This window comes from Dichomitus squalens (genome assembly GCF_000275845.1).
Source record: "Dichomitus squalens LYAD-421 SS1 unplaced genomic scaffold DICSQscaffold_61, whole genome shotgun sequence".
NCBI lineage: Eukaryota > Fungi > Basidiomycota > Agaricomycetes > Polyporales > Polyporaceae > Dichomitus > Dichomitus squalens.
Window position 1 is genome coordinate 100488 of NW_006766943.1, and position 26588 is coordinate 127075.

The window sequence follows — 26588 nt, forward strand, 5'->3', positions numbered from 1 at the left end:
CTGAACGATCAGCTGTCACGTGGCAACCAACAGTAGCCGCTGGGCAACTGTTCCTCCGACTCAGACTCCTCTTGCTGGCTAGAAACTGCAGCTCGTTTGTCATATACAGCTAGTTCTCTCGTCGGCCTTCATATCCAAGTCGAGTTCCGTTCCCTATGAGTTGATTTTTGATCTATCCGTCGGCAAGCTCTTTGTCGGTTCGCAGCTCAGATATGGCGTATTATGGGGTAGTAGGTCATTTAAATTCAAGGACAGGGATGAGTATGCAATAGTCTCATCAGCCCTTATTGTACCTCCTCGCGGCCACGATGCGTTTGGCCTATCCGAGAGCCATGGCCTGCCGTCAGACGCACACTCGGACATGCCGGAGATCTCACGTGCTAACTTTTGACCGGCGGTCATGACCGGGTCACACAGTGACCGGTCATCCGTCGTCTAAAGGCATGACCGTTGACTTGACCCGTAACAACGCTGGGTTCGGCACCGTATAGCACGCTATAGCGCGTTGTTGGTCTAACCTTGCAATTCAATATCGTACTTCGCTATATCCTCATATGATCTGGATTTCAATCGTCTACGCTCCACAACCAAAAGGCTGACAGGAAGGATGTATCAGAATCTCCTGTGCTGTCGGCCATTGCCACCAGGGCCCTGCAGCCCTTGCCCCTCCTTCAGGCATTTCAATTCCTCACCCAGAGGCCCTCATTCTCGTCCTTCTCTTTTGATACATCCCCAATGTCTCTGTTATTGTGGTGTTAGAGAATTCAGCTGCATTATGGAACATAGAAGAAGAATTTGGAGCGCGAGGTTCTGCACTGTGACGAGGCAGCTATCCCTCGGGTCACAGTATGCTATGTGTCAGGCTTGCAGAGAGTTCACATACCCTGGAGAACCTCTTCACGAAGTTTGCTCCTGGCCTGTCAGGTCTTGTATTCCGAACACACAGTCTGTTTAACCCAGCAATGCTCATGTGCATCAAGTTACTCTTCATTGCAGTACATAGAGTTACTCTAGCTCAGTCATATGGTGATCACAGACCATACTCAGTGCAATAGGAAACTCATACATATCTTCGATAGACTTGCTACTACGTGAAGTTACAAATTCCCGGTCTGATCATGCTTATTAGTAGACCCGCGGCTCGCCTTGCCACCGCGTTCTGCAATCACGTGCTGACCTTTGACCATTCGGTCATGACCGATGACCCGTGCCATCAACGGTCATGACTCGGGGTCATAACGGGGTCATAACAACACTGTTCCACGGTTGCTCTTGGTGTCCGCAACCAAGTCTGCGTGTGCCGACCCTAAACACGGGCGCCAAATGCCAATCGCACCGATTTTCCACCCCATTCTCGTCTGCGTCAGGATCGCTTCTCTGCTGCTTGTGACATTGTGCTTTCAAACAACTCTCCTATCCTCATCTACCTTTCTTGGTCCCTTTTTCGCCATCATGGTTCCTGGGGTGTGCCTACAGCCTGAGTAGCAGGATTATCTGACAGAGTACAGCGGTCTTGGCATCGGTGGAGAGTTGGCAGCAGGTAAGTCGCAATGTTTGGATCTGTAAGCTTCTCAGGTAGGTCCAGCTATCTGTGTCTGGCTATTCCAGGTAAGTCCAGCGAAGGGTGTCTGGCCATTCCAGGTAAGTTGCTGTTCTCAAGTCTCCGTGTCTTCTTAGGGCCAGGTAAGTCTTCCCTGCTACTTCCCCTGAATATCTGTCTCCATCCCTTCGAGCTCCCACATTTATCCTCAGCATCGGTATGAGTGTATTGCAGGAGTCGCGAGGAAGATATGGCCAATGAGAAGTCTGGAGGGTCACGGGCTTGTATTATACTTTGGATCCCCATATGTACTATGTACTCAGCGCGCCGTAATGAGACTGTAAAGCTGCATTCTGCAGCGTGTTTTGAGGCATTATCGCACTGCGTTACGAGTGATGTCTTATCGATATCCTGCGGTGAGCGAGAATCTAGCACTCGGAAACCGCGCAAATTCCCCTGTTCCACAGGTGTAAATCCTGCTTTTCCAACACACGGTCAAACCTGGGGTTTTCTCCTGTCCGAGACCACGCCAAATTGACCGTGGAAATCGGTCATTTCGATGTCCTTTTTCCTCGTCCGAAAAGCCAGGTCTAACCGAGGTTTCGGAGCACGTTTCCCAGGCACGACAGGGCATTTTCCTCGGTTGCCCACCCGGAGTTTTCCACAGCCCTCTGTCTCACAGTGGCGTGCGCGTCTGTGGCTACTCAATGTAAAGTACATTATCCAGTATGGAACAAATGACCAACAAACAAAGTATGCTAGTCCAAACTGCTATCCAGCTGTCAGCCCCCTTCCGGCCATCACCAAGTGGATCTGCCGGACATGTTCGGATGCAACTCCTTTAGCCCGGACCTCACGTCTTGTGCCCTCGCAGGTCCGCTTTCATCCCATTTATAAACAAAGCAGATTGTGCAGATGCATATACCATGGGCAGATCTACGACACCAGGCAACATCCCACCTCGTCGAATCTACAGGGAGCTGCGGCGTAAGCTGAAGTGTCCATCACGCGCTGTTTCAATTGTGCGACGGCCACTTCCCCGCCTTTGGTCACAGGAAGAGCTAAGCATCTCCTTATCCTCGAGCATCGTGCACGTCATCCTCGTATGTGTTGTGTTATGACGAGGTGAGTGGCTCTGTCATGATATTTTCACTGGTAGCATCTTCGCCAGATCAGTGTGCAAACGTTGATACCGATAACAAACCGTCTTGCCGCAAGACTTCACAATAGTGACGGTTGTGTATGTCTGACGAGTTAGTCACTCGTGCCGAGAAGCCCCGGTCAATAGCACTCAACCTAATCGTATACTTATGTGTGACAGATCTCGCTGACGGCGTCCGGTTGAACCACAGTGGTACATCCAAACGACACAGGTCATATTCTCAGTTGGCCGCACTCCTCTTCTTGGCCTGTCCTCCCACCATCTCCGCGCCTGCTTCCGAGTCTTCCTCAATCCCCGTGTAGGGCTTTGAACCATGTGTCATAGAGTGCTACCAATCGGACCTCCAGTTCATCCTTCGGTGCCACCCCAGCCGCATTCCACTGATGTTGGGAGAGTACATCCATGCTCGGGAACAAACGTGAAGCACACCTCCGCAGCCTGGCGATCGCGTCGGCATCGAGGACAGTCTGCCCGACGTCAACCTCAACATCTGTGACTTGGAAGGACTTCTCTTGCCAGCGGACAAGAAAGATGGATAGAGATTCAGTTGAGGGTTAGGCTTCTCTTGGGTTTTTGGTGAGAGATGGCTGTCATCGAGCGGGGGCAAGTCATGCTCATGCTCCATGCAGAGCTAACTATGTCAAATCGAAAAACGTCCAGAGGGGGCGGAGTGTACTAGAAGGAGGGCGAGCAAGCTCGAGATTGAGCCATCTCTCGGCCCACTCCCCACACTCCAACTAGACGTCTTCAGGAGACATGTAAGATGCATGTGAGCTGATGCCTAACTATGGCCATGTCCAAAGAGGACCGTCCTAGAGGTATGGCGATTGTGAGTTGACGAGACAACGTTGAGCGCTGCACACAGCTCGATGTTGCCTGCCTGCAGCTCGGATTGCTCTACAGTACTTACTGCCGCAGCGATGCTCTATCCGGGTAAGTACTGGCCATGTTGGATTGCACCGAACGAATCATAGTACTACGATAGTAACTCGTCTCTGGTTACAGACAAATCCTCGACACGAAGTCATAGTGCCAACGCATCACGGCACGACGGATGCCTGAAAGTGTAGATGCCATTACATGGTGGTTTGGTTTAGCTACCAGGTAAGTCCTCGTAAGGGATGCGTAGGTACTATACATATACAGGGTAAAATGCGAGAACCATTAGTTCCGCTGTGCGACGCCAATGTTATGTACAGTGCGCGGTGATCAGTGTCCATCATTGTAGACTGTGTCTGAACAAAACGATACATTTCTCGAGAGCGTCCCGGTTCACTTCGACGACCGGTACTTGCGCCGGAGATCCTCGTAGGCTTCCAAGATCCTCTTATGCTCCTCACCGCCTTCCTCAAAGCCAGTAACATCCGCGACGACCTTCCCGATGCCCTCGCTCTCGATACGCTTCTGAAGCTCCGCGGCCTGCCTATCGTCGAGAGCGTCATACAAGAAAGCCGCGGCGATACCCTTCGACAGGTTGTCCGTCGGCAGCCCGTACTCGAGCGCCATACTTGCTGGACCCAGCAGTCGGTCGCCCTTCGAGAGCTTCCGGAGGGGCTCGCGGCCGACGCGCACGACCTCGTCCTTGAGGCGCGGGTTCGCGAAGCGCTCCAGGATCTTATCGACGTACTGGCGGTACTCCTCCTCATCGAACTTGTGTCTTCGAACGAGCGCGGCGCCAGCTTCGTTACAGAACGCGGCGCGGACGGTGTCGTGAACCTCGCTGTCACGGATCGCAACGTCGATAGTGTCCAGGCCCTTCAGGTAGCCGAGGTAGGCCGTCATGGCGTGACCACAATTGAGGGTAAAGAGCTTGCGCTCGATGTACGCCTGGAGCTCCGTCGTGAGCTTCACGCCCTTCAGGTTGACGGGAGCGTGCGTACGACGCAGGGCATCCTTATCCACCACCCACTCGTAGAAGCCCTCGACGCCGACATCGAGGGAGCTCCCGCTCTGGGATGGGTCAAACGGTGGGACGATGCGGTCGACAGAGCAGTTGGCGAAGCCGACGTTCTCTTCGACCCAAGCCTTGTCCTCTTCAGGCAGGTTTGAGAAGACGTGGTCGCGCAGAAGCGAGGTCTGGTTGACCATGTTCTCGCAAGCAATGATGTTCAAAGGCCCGCCCTTCGCCTCGCGGCGGGCGTGGATGCCCTTCGCGATCGTCGCAGCGATCTTCTCGAGAATGGTCGGGCCGACAGCAGTGGTGACGAGGTCGACGGTTGAGTCTGCAAACTCGTGAATGACGTCGTCTGACGTCGAGACGACACCGGAGACGTTGGACACAGAGTTATGGTATTCTTCGTCCTCGTCGAGAATGAGTACGTCGTACGAGTCCTGGTCATTCAACTGTTGGATGACCTCCTTGTTGACGTCGGTGAATACAACATGGTAGCCTGAATCGACAAGAAGAGGTCCGATGAAGCCGCGACCAATATTTCCGGCCCCGAAGTGGATTGCTTTATGCTGGGGTGTGGACATATTGCACTAGGAATGAGAGACATCAGAGACATGTCTGCAGGCTATGGGTGGAATACTTCTCACATATGCTGATATGTTCAGTCGAAGTACCGCAGGGAGCGGCGAGCAAGAGGGAACACCTGTGGGGCAGACGTCAATACTTATAAGAGCTCCTGGTTAGGTATGCGCCCATGTCCAACAACCTATGACATCAGCGCAGCCTAATACAGCACCACATCTCAATGGTGTGAATGAGGATGAGTTAAGGGATGCATGAGGTGCTTATGTCAACGAAAGTTGTGGCCTTTCGCGGGATGGAGTCTCCAGTCGCGAGTAAGCAGTACTAGGCAGGGGCGGCGCAGGAACGACCTTGTTTGGAAATTGGGCGGGCAGGAGCGCCCGAGCGGCTTGAAGCCGTACTCCCATCACGACAAGCGAAGGCATTTCCAATAGCAATGACATGGCTGCCGCGACACTTGACACCCTCGCCTGGCTTCTCTTTCGCCGCGAATAACGACATCGACGATGGCAAGGGCCCTTTGGACACTGTGGCTGTTGTACCTCTTCAACTTGGCCGCCGTCCGAGCAAGTCCCCACTTTGAGGCGGGCAAGGATGACCAGGTCCTCATTGCCGACTTCCCACCTCCCGTTGAGCGGCCAGGAGGCGCTGATGTTTGGACTGTCGGTGACGTGGAGACCGTGAAGTGGTGAGTTGGACTGCTGGCTGGAGGATTTGACCATTTGTGTTTATTCGCTGCCGCTGGATGCTTCTGCATGCGTACAGGTCTACGAAGGGGCTCAACTTCACTCTCGACCAAACAGGGACGATCTTGCTGGGCTATCTCACGACCGATGGTTCGCAAACACTTTTTGTAGGTAAGTGAGCTTGCGTCCGACGTCTCAAGTGTGCGTGCGCATTCCAACGCTTCTATCAAGATCAACCTCTGGCGGGTAACTTCACCCTAGCTAGCGGCGCCGTTAACGTCGTAGTCCCTAAGGTGCCATCCGGAAATGCCTACTTCATCATTGGTGTGTGTCATGACGAACAAGTACGACCTGTTTTCGCTAATGCAGCGCCTGATACAGTCCTCGGAGACGCAAACAACTGGGGCCCGTTGTTCTCCATCATCAATCCAAACGAACCATCTTCATCCGTCGCTCCCACTTCTCTTGCTTGGATCTCAGGCTCTGCCGCACCCAGCATTACGGCTGTGGTCAAAGCTTAGTCTCGTCGACATGTCTGCATTCCCGACTACTCGAGCGTCGTGAACAGCGCTGTAGGCTGTCCCCAGGGGCGCTGGTGTCGTATTATTGGTGGTTCCTTTGGGTTTGTTCTTGAATCTGATATGACACATCCGAAGGGCAGCGTGCAACTCTAAAATCCAGGTCTCTATCTGGATGACAGTGCTCTTACCTATTCAGACAACCTCAAGCTTCGACTACTCTCCTCGGAGTACTATTGGACCAGCTAGAAGACGATTACACATGAGATGCCAACGCGCCGGCACCGGTCGAATGCCTCATGGCAGGTCATCTGCATGCGCCCCTACATCTGTCTCGGAGAGTAAGCAGCCAGTAGGTCAATAACGCCCTTTGTTGTGGGCGTTTGTTTCCACCCCGGTGCGTATCGGTCTCCTGTATGCCACCCTAGGCCCCAACACTCCGCAATGGGACATTTGAGCGGGCTGGATCTTCATTGTAGAGTATAGGGTGGCTTTCACCATTGTATATCATGGTCCGACCACAGCGGCCACGCTTAGCGGCTCTATCGCCGCAGCCCAGATATAACACAGGCCCTCGATAGACGTGTGGATTCCATCGTACCTTACCTGCATCATCATCATACTGCACGAATGGCAGCTGTTCTTGCGTTGGTGACCTTCAGCCTCGATGCGACGAGACCCATGAAGCGTGCCGCCGTCTTCGCGTCGTGTGCGGGCTTGGCGCTTTGCGCAAACGCCTCGAGCCTGCAGCTAGCCGCATGCGAAGCAACTCGTCCCCCATGTTCCTGGTATGTTGGCCTGATCGCCTTTCTCGGCGTCGTGCATTGAATTCAGACTCAACATGCCCATCGCGCGCCATGCACAGGACCGGAAATAATGTCAATGCTAGCGCGGCGTTGCTCGTGACCGTACATATCCGAGACCTGTTCTCCGCTGCCGCGAGCCAATCAGACGTTGTGCATTGCTGTGCGTTCTACTCGCCGCCATCGCCGTGCCTTCTTCCAAGTCTCAAGCCTGCCGCAGCTTGGGGAGACTCCGACACGGACACCGCCCCTCTCGAAACCTCGGATGTCTTCGACCTGGATCAGAGCCCGCCGTCGTCCCCAGCAATGCAGTTCTCGCTTCTAGCCATCTCGGACCGGCGAGATCGTGCCTCCTACGACGCTGGCATCTGTCTACCACGCCCGGCGGCGGCGCCGGCCATGCTCGAGCACCTGCTGCCATCAGGCCCGAGCATGAGCGCGAGGGCAGGCAAACGCGCGCTGCGGCGCGCGTCTGCTTTGACGTCTGTCGCCACACGTGTGTCCGCGGACTTCGCACTGGGCAGCCCGGACGCAGGCAGCTCGTTCTTCGGCGCGCTATACGACTCGTACAGCCTCTGGGAACTCGCAAGCGTTTTCTCTGCCATTGCGTGGCTGCTCGTCTGTCTCGCTGCATGACACGACTGTGGCTCATCTCCGCCCCCCCTTTGCCCCCTGCTCTATGCTTGCACGCACGCGCGCACCTACATCGTTCTTTTGTTCCCGGTAGCACAGCCCGGACAGATCGTACATCATGAATCACGTTCAAGTGTCTGTATCCATCTTACGCCACGCCTTTGCCTGTAGTTCTACGCTGTATTGTACCCTCTTTCATCTACACCTAAGTATAAGCAATCTAACCGATCCTGGTTCAGCGCCTAATCCACAACGCCGTTCACACATGCTTGATCGGTACTACGTAGCCCCAGTCACCGTGCGGGCTTGCGTAAGTAAGTACTCGTCGCCGCGAACGTGCTCTTACGGCGAAGCGCGCGCAGCCTTGAAGCCTCGCGACGAACATGCTGCGCGGAGGTAGAGCATCCGATCAATCCCGGAGCCCATGAACATGCCGTTACTGCCAATGCCCGTATAGCCGTTCCTTGTTGAGATGGCGGTAACAGTGTCTCAAATGGATGTCAACCTGTGCTGCAAGTTCTCGCGATCGTGGGCGTTGCCTAGTACTGCCTCCGTGCAGTCGTTCAGGAGCGTTTCCAAGGTGCACTATGCCTAGGTCATGTCCAAGCAATAGTTGGTGCCACAGAGACCCATATCATGGGGATGCTATATCTACATACTGCACACCACTCCACGTCGATCCGTGCAATTGACGAAGCTCGATCATACAAACCTTGGTCTAGAACTCGATCGCACACGGAGGTAAATGGTGTGAAGGGCAAGAACAGGAAGCCCGCGAAGCTACATTGGACGCGGGGAACCTAGTACCGATCAAGAACATAGTCAACTATACGACATGTAGTGCTACACGATCACTTCTACAGCTAATGTGTTTTTACATTCTATCGCTTCTATTGTGTTAGATGGAAACAAGGAGCCAAGAACGGCAAAATGGTAAAAGGTTGCGCTGAATGCATAGAAGGGTAATCAAAAGTCGTACTGTCGTAAGACGCGTGAAGGTGAACGTAAAGAACATCAAGCAAGCTTGATTGAGATGATGATCACGATGGAAGGAATAGGTGAATTGTGCGAGTCGCGTCTGCTAGAGACGCAACACTTCCAAGGACCAATAATTGATGGTGCGACTTGAGAGCCGGTACGCTCCGCGGGAGCGCGAGTCTAAGGTGTGCAACCTTCCATATCCGAGGATGGGAGGACCGGGATAGAGAGACCGATGCTGAGAGAGACCGAGCTTGGGACCACGAAATAAATATCCCGAATAAAAACCGGGTCTCTAGGACGCGTGCGGATTGTCGATAAGCTTAGGATATGGATGATGGATGCGGATGGCGCAGAGAGGAAGCGCGGAGGGCGGGCAGCCGTCAGATGCTACGACGGGCGCTCAGGGTTCGAAGCTCTTGTTCTCGTAGTGCCACGAGACCTTGAGGACACCTGTATCGAGCGAACCGAGTTCCTCGAAGAGAGACGGGCTCATGTCTGGTGATGCGTCAAAGGCAAAACCACGAGTCAGCAATGCCCTCATTCAAGAGACGGGGAACACGGAGCGCGGAGGAAGACTCACCGATGTCGTAAGAACCGCAGCCCGGGCATTCATCACGCACCAGGCCGTACGCGCTCTTGCCATTCGCAGTGTTCGTGATGTGCATCCACTGTGCAGGCATTGAACGTTAGTGTCGTGCGGTTTCATGAAATAAAATGAAGTGCAGGCGCCTACCTGGTTGCAGTTGCCGCCAGAGCCGTAGATGTTGGAGGAAATGGCGACGATCTTGTCGTTGTTGTTGTTATACTCGCCGCATGCACCGAGACCGACGTCGAACCAAGTTCCCTGCATTACAAAGATGAGGTGAGCGCAAGGCACGGAAATAGGGAAAACGAGGATACTTACACGACCGCTGTGCGTGATGCGCTTCTCCAAGTTAACAGGAGCAGCGAGGACAGATGCGAAAAGCGCGAAGGCGACAATGAAGAGCGTGTAGAGCGACATCATGTTGGGCAAGGGAAATGGCACGGGCGTCGGTGTGAGCGCTAGGTGCCGAGCGGGTCCTAAGGGATGGGGGAGGGGCGAGAGGCGAATATAGAGCTAAGATAGGGACAAAGGCGAGTAGGACTCGTGAGGAATTTCGAGGGACATCCCATTGGCCCCTTTATACGTTGAGACATGGCGGACGCCATAGAGAAAATGCGTGGATCACTTCATTTTTATGCCCTGAGAAGACAACCTGCCAAGCCACAGACAACATCCACAGGGCAGGAAGATGCGCCGGGTCGAGACCGGACACAGCGCCCGGAGGTACTGGCGACGGTGCCACCCTGGAAAAATTAGGGTCGGCGTTTCCATTGAATGACTTGTGGCATCCCGGTGGAGGAGGAGCGAATCAGAGCAAGTGACAGTTGTGCCGGAGGTGTTGCCTACAGCTGGTAAATGGACGTAGTCATGAGTGAGGCACCCCGGACCCCGGCTCGGAGACAGAACGACATGTCTGTTGCTTGGCGGCAAATGGCGGCGGGTGGCGGATGTATGGTCGCGGCCAGTGCAGTCGTGCAGGCAACGTGTAATAGCGCGGCGCGCGGTGGGAGAGCATCAGCTAGAGCAACGCGTACGTACCGCCCGGACATCGTTGCGTTCATGGCCCGGGGACGGAATGGATGGAACCGACAGGAAACCCAAAAAGCATATTCGCAAAAGGAAATATCCTGATCACGCGACGGCTCCCTCGGCGCGTGGCACGTGCCCACCAGGAACGAGGGTTGTCGGTGTACATCGTGTTCCCGTCGGTGCCGAGGCGGTGCACAGGAAAAGAGTTCTATCCAACGGCGCTCTCAGCAACGAACACTAATCCCGAGGTAAGAAATGACGTTGCGAGAGTCTGGGCTCAGAAGGCGGGTCTCCACGTCCATGTGCAGGTCCGTAAGCGCTGTGGCGAATCACCGGAGCGTCCACAATAATCCTGCCAACAGGGATGTCATGGCTAGACGTTAGCAATGAGATTGTATTTTTTGGGATGATGGGCGCGCTCATCGCGCCGATGCAAACAAAACGGGCTTGCACACGCCGACGATATAACGCCATCGACCAGGACGCTTCTGGAGCCCCAAGGGTGAGGGCCGAGTGGGGGCCAGATGGCTACTTTGCACTCTCGCGAGGTCCCTCGATGCCACGCAAGTTGATGCCAAACCAAGGTCCACGCACCGTGAGAACCGTTTTGCATGCTCTATCTTGACCGGCAAGACCAACATAACACGCCGATGTTGAAGGTGGATCTAGAATGATGAGTATAATTTGCAGCACGTGCGACGTCTTGTGGTGGTCAATCATAGGAGTAATGAACGCAAAGATTGAGTGCCTAGAATTGTGGCGACATAACCGACTCACAAGCGAACCCGTGGATTAAGTACTCCGGGTCACGCCATCATTTGTCTGCCTAGGGAAATAACCCTAAGGGTGCCTCCCGGGACGGTCACCGGCTCTGTCGGATGTGGGAGTACGTCAACAAATAGTCCTTACCCTCATTCCCTGCTGACACATTCAGGACACAGATAGCGACCGAGGGTGCAAGAAATGCCCTTTGCCCTATCATCCGCATAGAATACCCAAAGCGAGCCTGATCATATTCAAGCACGCGGTGGGCACGCGGTAACGTCGCGGTGTTGGGACGGAGTTTGTAGGCTGTGTAGACAAATGTAAGGGTCAGTCCAATTGATGGGGAAACTACTCGTAAAGCTGGTCCCGCAGGAGTCTGACGAAGACTACGGGGTTTGTAGAGCGGAAAAGGGTGGTAAAGAACATGACGAGATGTAAAGGCATCTAGTGCTGTCGATGCATGGTAGCACACGATGCATGGCTGCAAGCTCGGGCGGAATTCATGTATTCATTCAAGAGACATACCTTACGGAAGATAGTCCTCGACGCCAAATGCGGGCGGCGTGGGTCGATCAGGTGTTCATAGTTCAGAAGTGCCAAGATACTTGGAGCCCTACACACTCGATGAGTGTCGGATGGTCGCAACATAGAAAGTGATACACGAACCTCGCCAAAGAGGACTGGGTCCAGCTTGCGCATGAACTATAGCACAGCTGAGCGAGTTCATGCAGGATAAGTCAGAGCTGAGAGGGGGATCGCAGGTATTTGGGTGAATTCTTATGTGCGTCTCGAACAGAGGCAGCAGCAGCTATAGAGCAATGAAGCACAAGTATGGGGTTGGTGGACAAGATGTCAGCAGCGAAGCGTATAGCCTGCCCCGCCTATGCAAGGCTCTCTGAGCTCTGCTGCCACGTCGAATTGCATCGCCGATTGACGGGATGCTACTCACATCCCTCGGCTGCCACCAAGGCAACCACCAAGGAAGCGTACAGAGGTTCTATCCCCTAAAATGTGATGCATGCGCTACTAACCAGCGGTGGTATCGTCAAAGTTGATACCCCACCTTGCCGTAGCCAGGGACAGCGTTCGACCGGGTCAGTCCGCCAAAAACGTCAGAGGAGAACATATGCAGTGGATGGCCCGATGATGCCATTTGGATTGTCGAGCAGCGGAGATATCTTCAAAAGGACATGGAATGCAAAGGTCGAATCAAGATACTCAGAGTTGGGATAGACGAGAAACACAACATGGTTGGGAACGCTGTGGAACGGCATCAAGACACCAGAAGTCGACACGCTCTTGGAAGTGCTACGAGCGCCCGTTCGGCAATCCCCCTGGAGAACGCCGGGTGGCCTGGACCGGGCCTACCGCACGGATCACCCCTCCAAGCCTAAGTAGGTGCTCTCGAACACCGTCCAACGACTGTCTTCTGTGTACTCAGGACACAAAGATGTAACCACCATGTGCGCTCCGACTCAGCTGTCATCAGAATTATTGGAATCAGTCAGACAAACGGGTGTATTCGAAGTATATTGCACAAGGAGCAGTTCCTATTCGGGTACTGCGGAAGTTATAGCCCGATCAGAATGGGTACAGCAATCGCGATCCAGTCCGAGGCGCCGCCACACCATCTCAGCTTCCACGCATACAACCCAATCCTTGTCAATTAAGCCTGCTCCTCTCAGAGATTCTTACAACTATCGCACGAGAGTCTATTGAATCGTAGACACACTCCAATCATACTTACACATGGAAAGAATGGCCGGAGTGAGCAAGGGACAGACCTATGGTCAACATCTTCCCGTGGGTTGTCCGACTCTCCCACAGACTCCGAGGCTCCGCATGGCGACTCAATCCGCCTTTGACAGGACCAGGTTGAGCGAATATCGACGCTGACCGATTCTCAGTTAGAGCTCCTCGAGGACGTAAGCTCCAACACCCGGAAAGAGTGTCCATGTCCAACCACTTTTGCTGATAGCTCCTCTAAACCCAGGTACGCGATCTCCATGCGCAGCGGGCTGCGCTTGAGCGTGAATACGCTACGAAATTGCAGCTCCTCGTAAGAAAGGCTTCCGATAGGAAAGCAAAGAAGATGCCAGCACTAGTCGTGGGTAGCGAGCCCACCAAGGCTTGGGACGAAAATTCAATTCAGCAAAGGTTACCCGTCCGATTGATCATCATGGGAAGTTTCTAACGTTGTCATTTTTTTCTCAGCACTCTGGAGAGGGCCTACACCCAACTCCTCACCGCCATTAGCGACACCGCTCAGGACCACATCAACCTCGCCGACTCCTTCAATAGTCAGATCATCGAGCCGTTAAAGGCCACTGAGCGGAAACATGAGGATGCAAAGAAGAAGCAGATGCTGTTTTATCAGAAGCTCTTACAAGACAGGGATCGCGCCTATGCGGACCGCATCAAGGTCGGTTGGGCTCGCTAACCGTTCTCGTGCCACGTCCGCACATGCTCACCTCGTATCGTGCAGAGCAAACAGAAGGTCCCCACCCCCTATTTACCCCACTTCTACGCAGTCCTGACCGTTTAACAGTACGATCTTGAGTGCTCTGAAGTCGATGCCTACCGACAGAAGCAGGTAGATATATTGTGCCTTCTTCTGCTTCCACGTCGCGCGGCTCTCCTTATTTTACGTGTAGGAACGTTCTGCAGACGACCGCCATGCTGAGAGGGCGGCGAGGCAATACGAGCAGCAGCAGGTTGATATGCTCAACAGCAAGAAGTATGCCCTTTCATGTCAGCCTTCACCCAATGCCGTACCTCTAACCCAATTGAATGGCACTCAGCGCGTACTTGATATCTATCGCCGTCGCCAATAAGGTCAAATCGAAGTTCTATAACGAGGATCTGCCTACTTTGGAGGACGTAAGTGCCATTCTGTTCCCAATTGGCGCCTTCGGAGGCGCTTCACTGATGTTGCCAATTTCTAGCAATTTCGTGAGTTGACACGCAGCACTGGTACGACGTCCATAGAGGGTCTCACCTCTCTTCGCAGAGGACCTACATACACGCCTGGTGACTGGCTTCGTCAGCATCCTCAAGAACGCGCAAGCCATTCAGCAGAAGCACCTCGATGTCGTGCGCACCCACCTGACTGCATTCGAGACAGCGCTGGATGCCGTCAATCCCGCCGCAGACCAGGACCTTTTCATCGAACACAACATCGTGCCCTTCTCGCCACCCTCCGATTGGGCGTTTGAACCATGCACTAGCCACTACGATACTGTACGCCATGACAGACAGCTGCTTACCATTGCCATCGGCTGATCGTTATCAAGGGCGAGATGAGTGTGGATCCAGCTCCAAAGGTCTATTTGCAGAACAGACTGGCGAGATGCCGAGGCAAGCTCCAGGAACTCGAGCCCGTATTAACCTCGAAGCGTAAGTATGGAGTCCTCGCCCATACAGGCTAGCTCTCTTGCTTGCTCTCAGTCATGGACATAGTGCGACCCTAACTCATTTCCTCCTGACACTGGCAGGCAAAGACACGGAGCAACTCGCTAAACTGGTGGAGGCTTACACTGCCGACAACGGCTTGGGCAACGTTGACGAGGTCCTTGACGTGAGCACTCCTTGGCCTATGTGGGTGCATGCGAATGGATCTGCGGTGACTGAACACGGCTCGCTGCGTATTCATGACGTGATATTTCACAGAACTACCTCGACGCACAACACGGGCTCACCTTCTATTACACCTCGGACGCTGTACTAACCACTGAGATAGAGACCATCTCTTCTGCGCTAGGAGGTAGGAGTCCCTTCTTCAACCCTTTCCCAAGGTGCTCGCTTCCGTCTTGTCGGTTAACACGTGTGGTTTTCGCACCAATGGGCCTCCTTTCCGATCACCTTCTGGAAATACTACTGGCAGGCTGAAACAACATCACGTTGAACGGTGTTCTTTTGAATAGGAGATGAAGGCGCGCAAAACCCGCATTCCTTCAAGAGCACCTCCTTCTCGATCCCTGCGACGTGCGCTTATTGCAAGGTTAGTCCTTGCCCTGTCACAATTCGCATCCTCACAGTTCCTGCTCTTCCCATATCCTCCTAGTCCTCTATATGGGGTCTGAGCAAGCAAGGGAAAACTTGCAAGACGTGCGGGATTTCTGTTCATTCCAAGTGTGAGCTCAAGGTCAGCTCCCGGTACTCTGGCGTTCTACATTAGATCATTGTTGACGTACTCCCGCGCAGCTCCCTGCAGACTGTAGCGGCACTCGTCACGGGGGCCGTGGTCACCAGCATTCGGACTCTTTGTCTGCGAGTCTTTCTAGAACGGCCTCCGTCATCTCGAACAGCGACTCGAGTAGTCAGCCCACGAAATCATTCCTAATCCATCCATAGCAAATCTGATTGCCCTCTTGATAGTTACATCCGGGCAAGCCACTCCAACTCCGTCTTCTTTCTCACCCTCAACCCACTCGGCGGAAGAAAGCGGGCCAGCGGCTCGGGTTCTCTTTGACTACACGCCCACCTCGCCGTTTGAGTTGGCAGTATTCGGTATGCTGTCAAGAAGTTGCTCTTTGGACGCTCTAGCTGAACATGTGCGATTTAGCCGAGAGTATAGTGCATGTGTTGGAAGAAGATGATGGCTCCGGGTGGGTCAAGGTAGCCGACGACTCCGGAGGGAAGGGGCTCGTCCCTGCATCGTACATCGAGGTCCTTGACGGCGCTCAGACGGCTAGTCGAGCGACACCGTTCCTGAGCCACTCGCAGCCAAACGTCGAATACGGTACCGTCTTTGATCCATATCTCAGTGCTTCTTTGTCTCCCATCTGGGCTGACCGCTCGCGCGTAATGCAGTTCGCGGCATCTACCCCTATAAGGCACAGGGTCCTGACGAGATCGACGTCGAAGAGGGCGCGCTGATCTACCTAACCGATGGTCCGAACGGGGGGCGCAACTACGCCGATGGATGGTGGGAAGGTAGGCGGCAGCACCGTAGGCGCCGCGCCTTTGTGCTGTCGGAGACTGATGGGGCCTTCGATCATGATGTCAGGGACAGACTCAAGTGGGAAGAAAGGCATTTTCCCGAGCAACTACGTAAGTGACCGTTCTGATAAGTCGCGGGGAGTGCTTCGGACTGAGTTTCGCGACATAGGTGGAAGACGTACAGTAGCATGATCGACGAGCACCGGCCGAGGGCCCGCGACATTCACGACGATAGTGCGCAGCGCGGAGGCGATTTTCACCGTTTGTCTGGACGTGGGCGCGATATAGGTCGTACGAACATCCTGGTTGCGATGCTCCAATGTCCTTCCTTCTGGGTTGCGCCGGTATTTTTCGTCGATTTCGTCGATACGATGCCTTACATAATATATGGTTTCACCCCGAAGTCCGGACGAACGGCATTCTTGCACGTCGTCGCGCGTACCAAGCCTCGCAGGGACCCCAGAAAGATGTTCTGATGAGATGCTGAGATCGAAATATAAGCAGGCGGTCGAGACACGTTCACGATCAAAACAGTCCCGCGAACCGCCTACAACGGCAGCTGATCTTAGCGACCTCCTGCAAGACCTCATATTCGTAATATCTCATTTGTCGTCTGCCAGTTGATTCGCCGTGTAGGGAGAGGGTTGACGCGAAGTCCGCGCGCGGCACAGGACATTAAAATACTAGGCGGCGAAAGACTTCAGGTGCTGCCTCGCGGTTCCGACAAGCTCGTTTTATCCTGCGTAAGGAGCGCTGTTCGACAGCGAGATGCATCCCAGTGAAGAACGTGTCCTTCTTGTCTTATCATGTCTTGAATGTGTAGGCAGACTGAGCGTTCGCAAGGTTGGGGGTGAACTTCGTTCAAGCAGTGAACACGTCGTCTTGGTCTAGGCCTATAGCACCCCTGAAACGAGGCATAGAAGGGCGACCGGCGCAGCGAGTTGTGGTGGTATCGGAGCCAGCAAGTTTAGGCATGTAGTTACGAGAGAGCGGGTTTGAATTCGGAGATTCTTCTCCGGTGGAGGGTTTGCGTATTGGGCTCTATCGAAGCGCGCAGTCGATCAGGTAGGGCGGCGCGCGGTCGAAGTCCGGACAGAGTATCAGGAAAGCGTTACCGCGCAGGAGCCCTCATGAGCTCACCGCAGTGGCTAGCTTGCTCGCCGCGCATGCACGAGGCCCAGAAGGACCTCTCATCCCAATCAATGGCATGAGTAACGGAGTGTTCGTACCGGAAAGAAAAATGGGGGCCCTGAGCGGAGGGTGAAGTGATACCTATGGATATATAAACCTGCACGTCTTGTTGACCACCGATATTTTCGTTCCCCTCTCCTCCACCATCGTCGGTTCGTACTCTGTCCTATACCCCAAACCACACCTCTCAACCTAGGCGGCGCTACTCACCTGTAAGGACGAGCAACTACTGTTCCACTGATTGTTGGACGTTGGGACTGGACGCTAAGTGCTCTCTTTGGGTATTCCGGTAGCGCCTTCTGCGGGGGTGGTTTTGGCGGCTACCCCGACCAAAGGCATCGTTGTCGTCCGAGTCCTCATCGCAATAACGGGGTATCTGATGACCTCGCGGATACGTGTCTACTCAATGCATCGCTATTGCGATGGATGACTGCGACGACGATCCCAGCGGTGGGACCGATAGGCAAGGTCACCCCCACAGAATCCACGGAAAATCTGACGTCGGCGTCAGCTTGTGGAAGGGCGCCGTGATATTCTCACTCACCTTTCTCAATCCATTGACGTCTACTTGCCTTGCTGACGATTAATTCCGGGCCACATGACAGAACATTTTTGCATCTTCACCATTGGGAGAAAGAGCGGAATCGGATCTCGTCCGTAGCGTTGTATAGCGTCGTATACCGTGAAGTTCAACTAATAGTTGAGCCATGTCATGGAAGCAATATAAATGTGTATTCCAAGTTTTCGTGACATCGAGTCGGCGGCCGTCCATGAAGGCTTTGAAATGGCATGCCGGCGGCCATAGCATTACTAGTTGTACACTATGTAATCCGCGGAGCTGGCACCTAATGTCACCTATCACGAGGCAACTTGGAAGGCCAGAATATATGGATAGACAAACCGATGTCGGAAACAAGACCTATCCGACCTGCTGCATTTCATTGAACCTTATGAGGTGAGAACAAGAGATGGCGAGACCAAATGGCGGAGCGCTTGGACTCCCGGCCGAGAGAGGCGCTTACTAGAACCAGGAGAAGAGGCGCCGAGCTGCATTGCCAAACAGGGCGCAAACACTTGGTAATGTGACGCCGATTCCAGCGACCGACGCCTTCCCGGCTTTCCTTTCGCACAACGATAGAGCAAGTACTCTGGCTTGTGAACTTCCTGCGTCGCGACATGTCACGAATACGGGACGTTTGGGCACCCAACCTGGAGACGGAGATGGCGAACATCCGAGAACTCATCGAGAAGTACCCCTACATTGCCATGGTCCGACCAAGTCTCGCTGTTCGCCACTGCCGTACTGCTCACTCACGCTCTTTCCTGTACCGGTGTGCATGTAGGATACGGAGTTCCCTGGAGTTGTGGCACGGCCAATAGGATCGTTCAAGACGTCGTCAGACTACCACTACCAGACGATGCGGTGTAATGTCGACCTGCTCAAGATAATCCAAGTCGGTCTCACGCTCGCGGACGAAGAGGGCAACTTCCCACAAGAGGTCTCAACATGGCAGTTCAACTTCAGGTTCAGTGCAAAGTACGTAACTTCACTCCAACCCTGCCGTTCTCCTGCGTCCTGTAGTACTACTGTTGGGACACAATGCTTACGTAATCTAGCAGCGAGGACATGTTCGCGCCTGAATCCATTGATCTACTACAGAAGTCCGGCATAGATCTACAACGGCATGAGGAGATGGGAATTGAGCCGAATGACTTTGCCGAGCTTATGATTACGTCTGGACTCGTGTTGACCGCGGACACAAAGTGGATCTCGTTTCACAGGTGAGTTTTAGCCGGAATGTAGAGCCTGATAGCCACAGAGCATCGTGAGCGTCGCGGGAACGAGGCGTGGCAGATGTCATTGTTGGTGCTCTGCCGCGGGAGCGCAACCGCGCGGTCTATGATATGTGGCGACCGGTGATACCTTGCCTGCTATGGTCTACGCCAATTGATGGTGCGCAAGGATGGATGGTTGACCAAAATCACTTGTTCCGTCACTAGTGGCTACGACTTCGGGTATTTCGTCAAGCTGCTGACAGGCCAGTCATTACCGACAAACGAGGAGACGTTCTTCGATGTCCTACATACATGGTTCCCCACCATCTACGACATCAAGTTCGTTATGCGATCATGCAAAGTCCTCAAAGGTGGTCTCCAAGACGTCGCTGACGACCTTGGGGTACGTGCATGCCTCGTGATCTGCCACTTCCGGCAAAGGCTCATAGTGCTGCTGCAGGTGATGCGAATAGGACCCTCACACCAGGCCGGCTCCGACTCGCTCCTCACCGCCTCCACCTTCTTCAAGATGCGCGAGCTCTACTTTAACGATAAACTCGACGACCCTGAGTTCAACGGCAAGCTCTACGGCCTGGGCCAGACCTTCACCGTCCAGAACGGCGTCGCGGAGAATGTTCGCGCGGGTACGGCCGCGACGATTGCCGAGCGCGAGGACCGCGCTGGGCCGTCTGGCCGCGAGGCCCACAACCAGACCCCAGGTCCGCCTCCGGGCCATGGCGTCATGGGCATGGGAGGTGCGTTGACGACGCCGGTCATGGCGGGCGCGATGCCCGCGCAAATGCCGACAACGCCGTACGGGCCCATGACGAATGGCCCGTACATGCGCACGGCTATTGGAGTTGGGGGTGGCAGATAGGCGTTAGGAGGAATCAGGTGGATGACGATGAGTGGGAGAGTTGGTGAGGTAGGGACCAGTGGCGGTGGGGACGCTGCAGGGTCGTGGTCTGGTGGTGGGTACAGGATGATGGGGCGATCGGCTGTGGCGGACGCGTGGAAGAGCGTTGTATACATGATAACGCACGGACGGTGTGGTGCGATGTACGATTTCGTTGGCAGCTTGTGTATCGACTTAGAGTCTCCTTCGTCGTTGTCGTTGCAGCTCTGCACCTGTGTTCTCTTCGCAATAATCTAATGTATCATGATTTGCGTCTGGGACGGCCTAGACACAAGTATGAAGGCACTCGCAGCGTCTGTGGGAAGCACTAAGTGCTAATCAGTGCTCAACGCTCAACCTGGAACTTCGCCTGCTTGTGGGCCTGTGGCCAGGGTCTATCCACACAACTCTGCTCCACCTAGCCCCTACACGCAGTCGCTCGGTGGCATCGACAATCACGGGACCTCGACCTATCCTCTCGCTAATCGCTGCGGCAGTGGTTCGTAGCCGCTGCATAAACCACATGACGGCCAGCTCGACACCGCAAAGGCGAGCAGCAGGCCGCGGCTGGACAAAGAGCAGCCTCGGATCCAGACGGGGAGACGTCTCGGGGCACGAAGTAAGCTCCCGGCCGCGTCCGCATGGAGAGGAGGCTGGCCAGGCGAGCGGATCATCAGCCTCCCCACCACCACGCAGGATTGTCGCGGAAGCCGCGAGGCTCGAGCTCCCCCTGCGTCTTGGGACTCCAGCTGCGCTGGGTGCCCCGATCTGCGCACCCCTTCGGTGCCCCCTATCGGACTCTATCGTCTTGTAATCCTGCTTGCCGTGCTCGGCAACTTGGGCTTGGTGTGCGTGCTGGGCTGGGCTTGCGGTATCAGAGAAGCGATCCGTAGCCTACGCCTGTGATCCGCGGGCGCGACGAACACAGAGTGGCCGGTGGCGGACCTAAGGACGACGGTGGTGCTGCAGGAGGTGCAGTGAGCGAGAAGGAGAGAAGCGGGGAAATAAGTCAAAACGTGTGGCGAGCGTTTCGATTGTTTGGGGCCTATCGAGACGTGCTTGACAGGATCGATGGCGGCGCTGACAGAACATAGCACAGGAACCGACTTTGCAGCTAGTCCGGATTCTGAAACTGGCAGTGAAACTCAGCTACAACTTCCTCGACGCTCAGCTCCTCGATCAGGCAGGGTCTGATCGATATTGACATTTGCCAACGAAGACGGCCGTTGGAGGTGCTCGTCATTGATAGCGCCCAACCACGCATGCAGGCGTCGCCTCTTGCTGAAAATTCGAAGCACAAACGTTGCGGTGGTCATGAGCGGTGGCATAGGACCCTGAATCACGAAGGAAGCCACTGCCATGGCGCCTGGCGGCACAACTAGAGCAAAATCTGCGTGGACACGGCGGAGCGGGTTTCCTCCCAGCGGTGTGCGCCTCCGCATAGGGTTACCCGACTACGCGAAGGGGTATACGTGTGCCACCACGGAACATCATCCGACGCAGAAGATCCTTGTGCGAGCTCGGGCCGTTCGAGTCAAGGTCAATTTTCCCTGTACGTCTGTGGGTTTGTGGCAACGTCAACGGGATCGACTTATGGAACCGGCGGAAGTTCGTGGCGCTTCGGTCCTTCATGAGCAACTTGAGCACCGCCATGGCGTATGTCTGTCCCGCCGAGGATATGAGTGCACGTTGTATGGCCATGATCGCCGGCGATATGGACTGAGTTCACCTCCAGGGCAGGCAGGCGACGTCAAGGCGAGGCTCTTGGACACATCTGACCAAGCGATGTGTCATGCTTTCGCACTCTCCTGGGAGCGCGCGGGTCCCCAAAGCGTGCAGGGTGCGAATGCGCAATTCCCAATTCGTCCAGCGTGATCTCGCGCATAGCGGGCTGCGATGCGAACGCGCACGGATCCTAGGCTCCCTATCTTGAAGCGGTGTGCATGTGCACGGAAGACGAAGAGATGCATGGGCGCGTACCACCGGTTGATGGGTAGACTCCTGGCCTTCTCGCCGACTTAAGGAAGCGTGGGAGGTCCCTGACGTCGTGCTGCGCGCTCTACGAGCCCTTAGGACGGGACGCCCTGGACGTCGCGGGCTACGCGGAGCCGCTGCGAGGCCGCGATTGGGTAATGGAAAGACAGGCGAGCGAGGAAGAGCCGGAGTGCTCTCACCCTGGCGACAATATGAGAATGGTTGCAAGGGCGGCGAGAACGACTGGGCAGGATGCGCACCTTAACGCTTGAGCTTACGCAACTATTTCTGGAAGCTCTCTGGTTGGAGGCGTCGTCGCGAAAGGTCGGGCTCGTCGTACGTTCACGGAGGGAATCTAAGGTTTGATCCACGAGCCCCGTTCAGATCTCGGTGGTCGCCGTTGGCGCATAGTTCCATTCGTGTGGGGGAAAGAAGCCGTCCTAGGCCCAGACTTCGCCGCTGTATGAACGCGGGATAGTCGAGCTGGCGTGGAGAAGACCCAGACACGGCAGTCCTCAGCACCGGCTAACGAATTCGAGAGGGATTCCGACGCTGGCACGGACATTCTTCCGCGCTAGAACGCAGTCAATGAGGTAGAGGCTCGACTTTGAAACTCGGCCTGACAGACACCGTCTGGCGTGAATAGCAAACATGGTTGACGCATGGCAGGCCCTGCAAACTGAGGGTGCTGGATAGTCGTTCAGAAGGCCATATATGGCGCCTGACGAGTTCTAGGCGCTTCGTGGACGGCGCGAGCCTTCACTCGGAGGATGCGGATGGGTGTGGAAGCGGTTCATGTCCCGAGAAGGGGAAAGTCGTCGGTGAGTGGGAGGTGCGCAGTGCTGAGGGGTGCAGTGGCGGGATCGGACATGTTAGGGTGAGTCATGGGAAGGACGGCCGGGCGCACAGAGGCAGAGAGAGCAGATTCAGGCAGAGGGGCAGAAGCGTCGCGATGCCGGGAAGCATGGGCGACATGCCTTCGACATTCACTTGTCCCGGACCGCGCGTGTCCAAGGTTTGTGTTCGAGCCAGGTTACGCGGCCCTCGGACGGATTAGCACCGCTAATGGACACGGATTTCAATTCATACACCGCGGAGACACGCTCGATGGGAATCAACGCACTTCTCTCGGACGAACGCAATGGACAGCGCTCCATAGCGGCAGCAGCTCCTGCCACCGCACGCTCGCGGGTCGAAATGCCCCGGACGACCGCAATGGCGGACATGATGTTGGGCGGTTGAGGGCGGGTGGAGGCGTGGATGGTAGACCGAGTGGGGAAGGCGGCGCCGGCTGGGAAACTCGGTAACCTTATACGATTGCCTAAATTACATTGTAGTGCATGACGGTGGCGCGCGCTGTCCTCGGGTCTTTGTTCCTCCTGCGACGGGAAATTGGAGGACGGGGCGGGCGTCGTGTGTCGAGATAGAATATCGATAATTCCGCGGTGTGTATGCGGGTGTGAGACTGGCCCAAGACAAGCGGGATCGGGGGGATCTGGGGAGTGGCCCGGGAAGGAGGCCGATCTTGGACTTGTTCGAGCGGCGGCTGATTGCAGAGACTGCTTGTTTCGTTCAAAAGCCGGGCTGCTCCCTGCCCTCCACCGTCTCTCTCCCCGACGGCCACCATCGCGGCCGACTTCCAGTCCCTCTCTGTCCCGCCCAGCATCCGTCTCGCCTCCAGCAGATGCGAAGCGTCCGTGCCGTGCACAATGGACACGGCTCAGCACTACTCGAACCTCGTGTATCATCTCCAGCCCCCCGTCCCTCAGCTTCCCCCTCACGCGATGTCTAACTCCGCTTCCCGCCAGTCCTTGCCTCACGACATGCACTGGCAGACCGCCCAGCACCCACAGCTCTCCGCCTCCGCTTCAGCCTCTCCCGTTCACGTCCAGATGCCCCTCACGATGTCTCAGTCTCAAAATCACGTCGACTATGCCACTCCTTCAGCACCGCAACATCCGTACATGTCCCACCATATTCCAGACGCCTCAACAGGTCTTCCTACCTCATCTGCAGTCGATCCCGGTCCGTCAACACAGACCCTCTCCTTTGACTCGCCCCAGGTCGAGAGCAGCATCGGTCCAGACAGAGGTCTTTCGCGTAGACGAATCCGCCTGCACGAGCGGGTTCCGAGTCATGGAGAGCTCCCGGAGTATGGCTCCATCTCGCAGTCTTATGGCGTACGTCTTATAGTTTGTCTTCCTTTTTACTCCACTAAACGGTCGATATATGCGCGCAGCACCCTCCACCAGCCGCTCATTTCGCTCACCCTCAAGGGTCCCGTCCCCATTCACCTGTATCGCATACTCTGTTTCAGCTTCCTGACCAGACACAGCCGTCCATGTCGAGTGCGGACGCCTACAACGAGCGCGTGGATGGCCAACCCCGGCCCGAATGGCAGATGTTCCCTCAGAACCAGTCCCGCTCGGCGTCTGGGTCTGCCGCATCCGCTTCATCGAACCCTCGTTCCGCTTCGCCCGCCTTGAGCGTCGCCTCCGCTCTTACCTCAGTCTCGTCTGCGTCAAACTCGCAACTGTTCACTGTGTCGGCAGAGTCGCCTATCCGCAAGCTTGCTGCCCTAGGTCAACGCAGGGACAGGAAGAAGCGTCTCTACAACATTGACCGCTACCGTATCTGCATGCATGCGCAGCAACACCCCGGCATGAAGCAGGAGGACATCGCCGCTCATTTCGGCGTTGAGCGGAGCACCGTCAGCAAAATCCTGAAGCAGAAGGCTCGCTGGTTGAGCGTTTCGCCGACGGAGAAGGTTCTTGTTGCGAAGCTCAGGTATTGTTCTCTTCCGTATTGTGTTGTTCCTCCTGGTGCTTACAACCGTCCAAGGCCTTCAAAGTTTCCTTTGTTAGAAGGCCGTCTGGAGGACTGGGTCAAGAAAGCCTCTAAGGAAGGCAAGGTCCTCACGGACGCTCTGCTTCGCAGAAAAGCGCGAGAGTTCGGCGACCATATGGGCTACACCGAAGACAAGTTCAAGGCGAGCTCGGGCTGGCTGGAGAACTTCAAGCACCGTCACGGTATCCGCCGCGGCGTTTGGCACGGCAACGGTACTCTCGATGCGAAGTACCGAGCGTACGCAACCGACTTCATCCCCGATACGATTGAGCCCGTCATCCCGTTCCCGGGCACCCCACCGCCGATCAAGGAAGACCGCGGCTACAACGACCCCGTCGATACTGACGACGAAGACGATGCGACGATGCACGCCGTCGCAGAGCAGGAGAACATTCCTCCCGCGAATGCGCAGGCTATGCCCTCTTCTCTCGGACTCATCCCGCACCCCTGGTCTCAGTCTGCCGAGCCGACTACGTCGCACGCTAGCTCATCCGCCGCCCACGCGTACGGGCCGTCTAGCCCCTCTCAGGTCGCGTACGCGTCTTACGACGATGCTACGGTCGGTGGATCTGCCTCGGGTTCAGCGATGGACGCGGGTGCTGATAGCCACGGTGCCCAAATTGGCGAGCTCGCCTTTCTCCCTGATGGGGTAGAGGTGATCGAGCCGATAGGCGAGGTCGACGACCGTGAAGCTGAGCGCTGTATCCACAAGCTGATCTTCTACCTGAAGACGAGGGACGAGCTAGAACTGGAGGCCGAGGTCTGGGCTGCAATGTTTCGCGTACGGGCCAAAATCTTCGGGTTAATCTCTGGTCGGCCGTACGACCAGCCCCCGATGCAGATTCACCCCAACGGGTCGTAGGCACTCGTGCTCATGGAGATTGGGGAGGCTTGCGCAGGCGCGTGTGCCGGTGTATAGGGACGCACTCGCCCTTCCATAGGCCCTTGCGTCTCCTGCTGTGGGTGTGGGTCCGTCGGTTGTGTGTTCGGCTCGGCTGTGTCCGACGCCGAGAAGGTTTGTATGACCAAAAATCTCTGCAGTGTATTCTGGACTACGTGTTATGTCGGGCTCTCGTGTCGTTCTTCTTGCACATGGACTTATCATCAGCATCCATCATCATGCATCATCGTCCCATTCTCAAAGACTACGTACACTCCCCCCTTTCCATTATCGAATGCACATAGCATGACACGTACGCATTTCCACCAGCATTTTCCCCTATCTCGCCTCTTCCGCCGTGTTCAGCATATCTGTAGCTAGTGTTCATTCCCCTTGTCTCGACCTCCGTAAGGTTCTCATTCACGTCCACGGCTCCGCATCAGCATGCATCGTCCTCACTGTGCCACTACCACGCCACATGTTTCCCACCTCCATGTCTTCCCTAGCAAGGTTCTCCCTACCCGATTCTTGTGTCCTCGAGCTCGTTTTCACCATGGATCCACCATTCACGTCCATCGCAGCATGTTTAGTCCCGATTCTCATCACATTGTCCTCATCGACACACCCCCCATCCAACACTCCTTCCTGTACATCTCACGCATCGTCAAAGTCGCTGTCGCGTTATTCATCGCTTTGTAAACGACAGCCTGCAATATATTGCATTCGAGCCACAGCTCTCGACGTAGACATCGATCGGTAGGGTACATGCCATCGTGTCCGTGTCCGTGTCAGAATGCGAGAAGAACGGTCCACGGAACATGGGTCTATGACGTACGGTACCGCCTCCGGACAGGTTGCTTGGGAACGCAGCCGCCGGAAAGACTCGCAAGAGAACGGTGGAGACGGAG

The 26588-nt window shown here is 55.3% G+C and overlaps 7 protein-coding genes across 7 annotated transcripts; 5 read left to right on the forward strand and 2 right to left on the reverse strand.

Annotated features, from left to right (window-relative positions):
* Window positions 1-3761: 3761 nt before the first annotated feature.
* Window positions 3762-5183, reverse strand: DICSQDRAFT_140659 (mannitol-1-phosphate 5-dehydrogenase). The gene has a single exon (XM_007370098.1). The coding sequence runs from the start codon at window positions 5175-5177 to the stop codon at window positions 3975-3977; it is 1203 nt and encodes a 400-aa protein (XP_007370160.1). The 5' UTR covers window positions 5178-5183; the 3' UTR covers window positions 3762-3974.
* Window positions 5184-5570: 387 nt separating this feature from the next.
* DICSQDRAFT_140660 (uncharacterized protein) lies at window positions 5571-6728 on the forward strand. Its single transcript, XM_007370099.1, has 4 exons — window positions 5571-5863; window positions 5941-6032; window positions 6093-6185; window positions 6243-6728. Exons 1-4 carry the CDS (start codon window positions 5682-5684, stop codon window positions 6380-6382), a joined length of 507 nt encoding a protein of 168 aa, XP_007370161.1. The 5' UTR covers window positions 5571-5681; the 3' UTR covers window positions 6383-6728.
* Window positions 6729-7236: 508 nt separating this feature from the next.
* DICSQDRAFT_183409 (uncharacterized protein) lies at window positions 7237-7840 on the forward strand (the record flags this gene model as incomplete). The annotated part of the gene is made up of 1 exon (XM_007370100.1): window positions 7237-7840. The coding sequence occupies one exon, from the start codon at window positions 7237-7239 to the stop codon at window positions 7816-7818; it is 582 nt and encodes a 193-aa protein (XP_007370162.1). The 3' UTR covers window positions 7819-7840.
* Window positions 7841-8562: 722 nt separating this feature from the next.
* On the reverse strand, window positions 8563-9944 carry DICSQDRAFT_112190 (uncharacterized protein). Its single transcript, XM_007370101.1, has 4 exons — window positions 9701-9944; window positions 9530-9640; window positions 9377-9464; window positions 8563-9291 (listed from the first exon to the last, which is right to left on the reverse strand). Exons 1-4 carry the CDS (start codon window positions 9800-9802, stop codon window positions 9197-9199), a joined length of 396 nt encoding a protein of 131 aa, XP_007370163.1. The 5' UTR covers window positions 9803-9944; the 3' UTR covers window positions 8563-9196.
* Window positions 9945-12917: 2973 nt separating this feature from the next.
* DICSQDRAFT_140662 (uncharacterized protein) lies at window positions 12918-16515 on the forward strand. The gene is made up of 21 exons (XM_007370102.1): window positions 12918-12979; window positions 13045-13101; window positions 13170-13333; window positions 13391-13598; window positions 13662-13673; window positions 13725-13769; window positions 13831-13913; window positions 13978-14056; window positions 14112-14118; window positions 14187-14416; window positions 14470-14572; window positions 14671-14753; window positions 14846-14939; window positions 15100-15176; window positions 15240-15320; window positions 15380-15494; window positions 15554-15685; window positions 15741-15917; window positions 15989-16111; window positions 16185-16228; window positions 16287-16515. Exons 1-21 carry the CDS (start codon window positions 12935-12937, stop codon window positions 16302-16304), a joined length of 1977 nt encoding a protein of 658 aa, XP_007370164.1. The 5' UTR covers window positions 12918-12934; the 3' UTR covers window positions 16305-16515.
* Window positions 16516-18484: 1969 nt separating this feature from the next.
* Window positions 18485-19961, forward strand: DICSQDRAFT_70148 (CAF1-domain-containing protein; the record flags this gene model as incomplete). The annotated part of the gene is made up of 4 exons (XM_007370103.1): window positions 18485-18577; window positions 18652-18845; window positions 18929-19090; window positions 19310-19961. 4 exons carry the CDS (start codon window positions 18485-18487, stop codon window positions 19959-19961), a joined length of 1101 nt encoding a protein of 366 aa, XP_007370165.1.
* Window positions 19962-23839: 3878 nt separating this feature from the next.
* Window positions 23840-26192, forward strand: DICSQDRAFT_140664 (CenpB-DNA-bind-domain-containing protein). The gene is made up of 3 exons (XM_007370104.1): window positions 23840-24133; window positions 24193-24740; window positions 24795-26192. The coding sequence occupies exons 1-3, from the start codon at window positions 23858-23860 to the stop codon at window positions 25660-25662; spliced, it is 1692 nt and encodes a 563-aa protein (XP_007370166.1). The 5' UTR covers window positions 23840-23857; the 3' UTR covers window positions 25663-26192.
* Window positions 26193-26588: the final 396 nt, after the last annotated feature.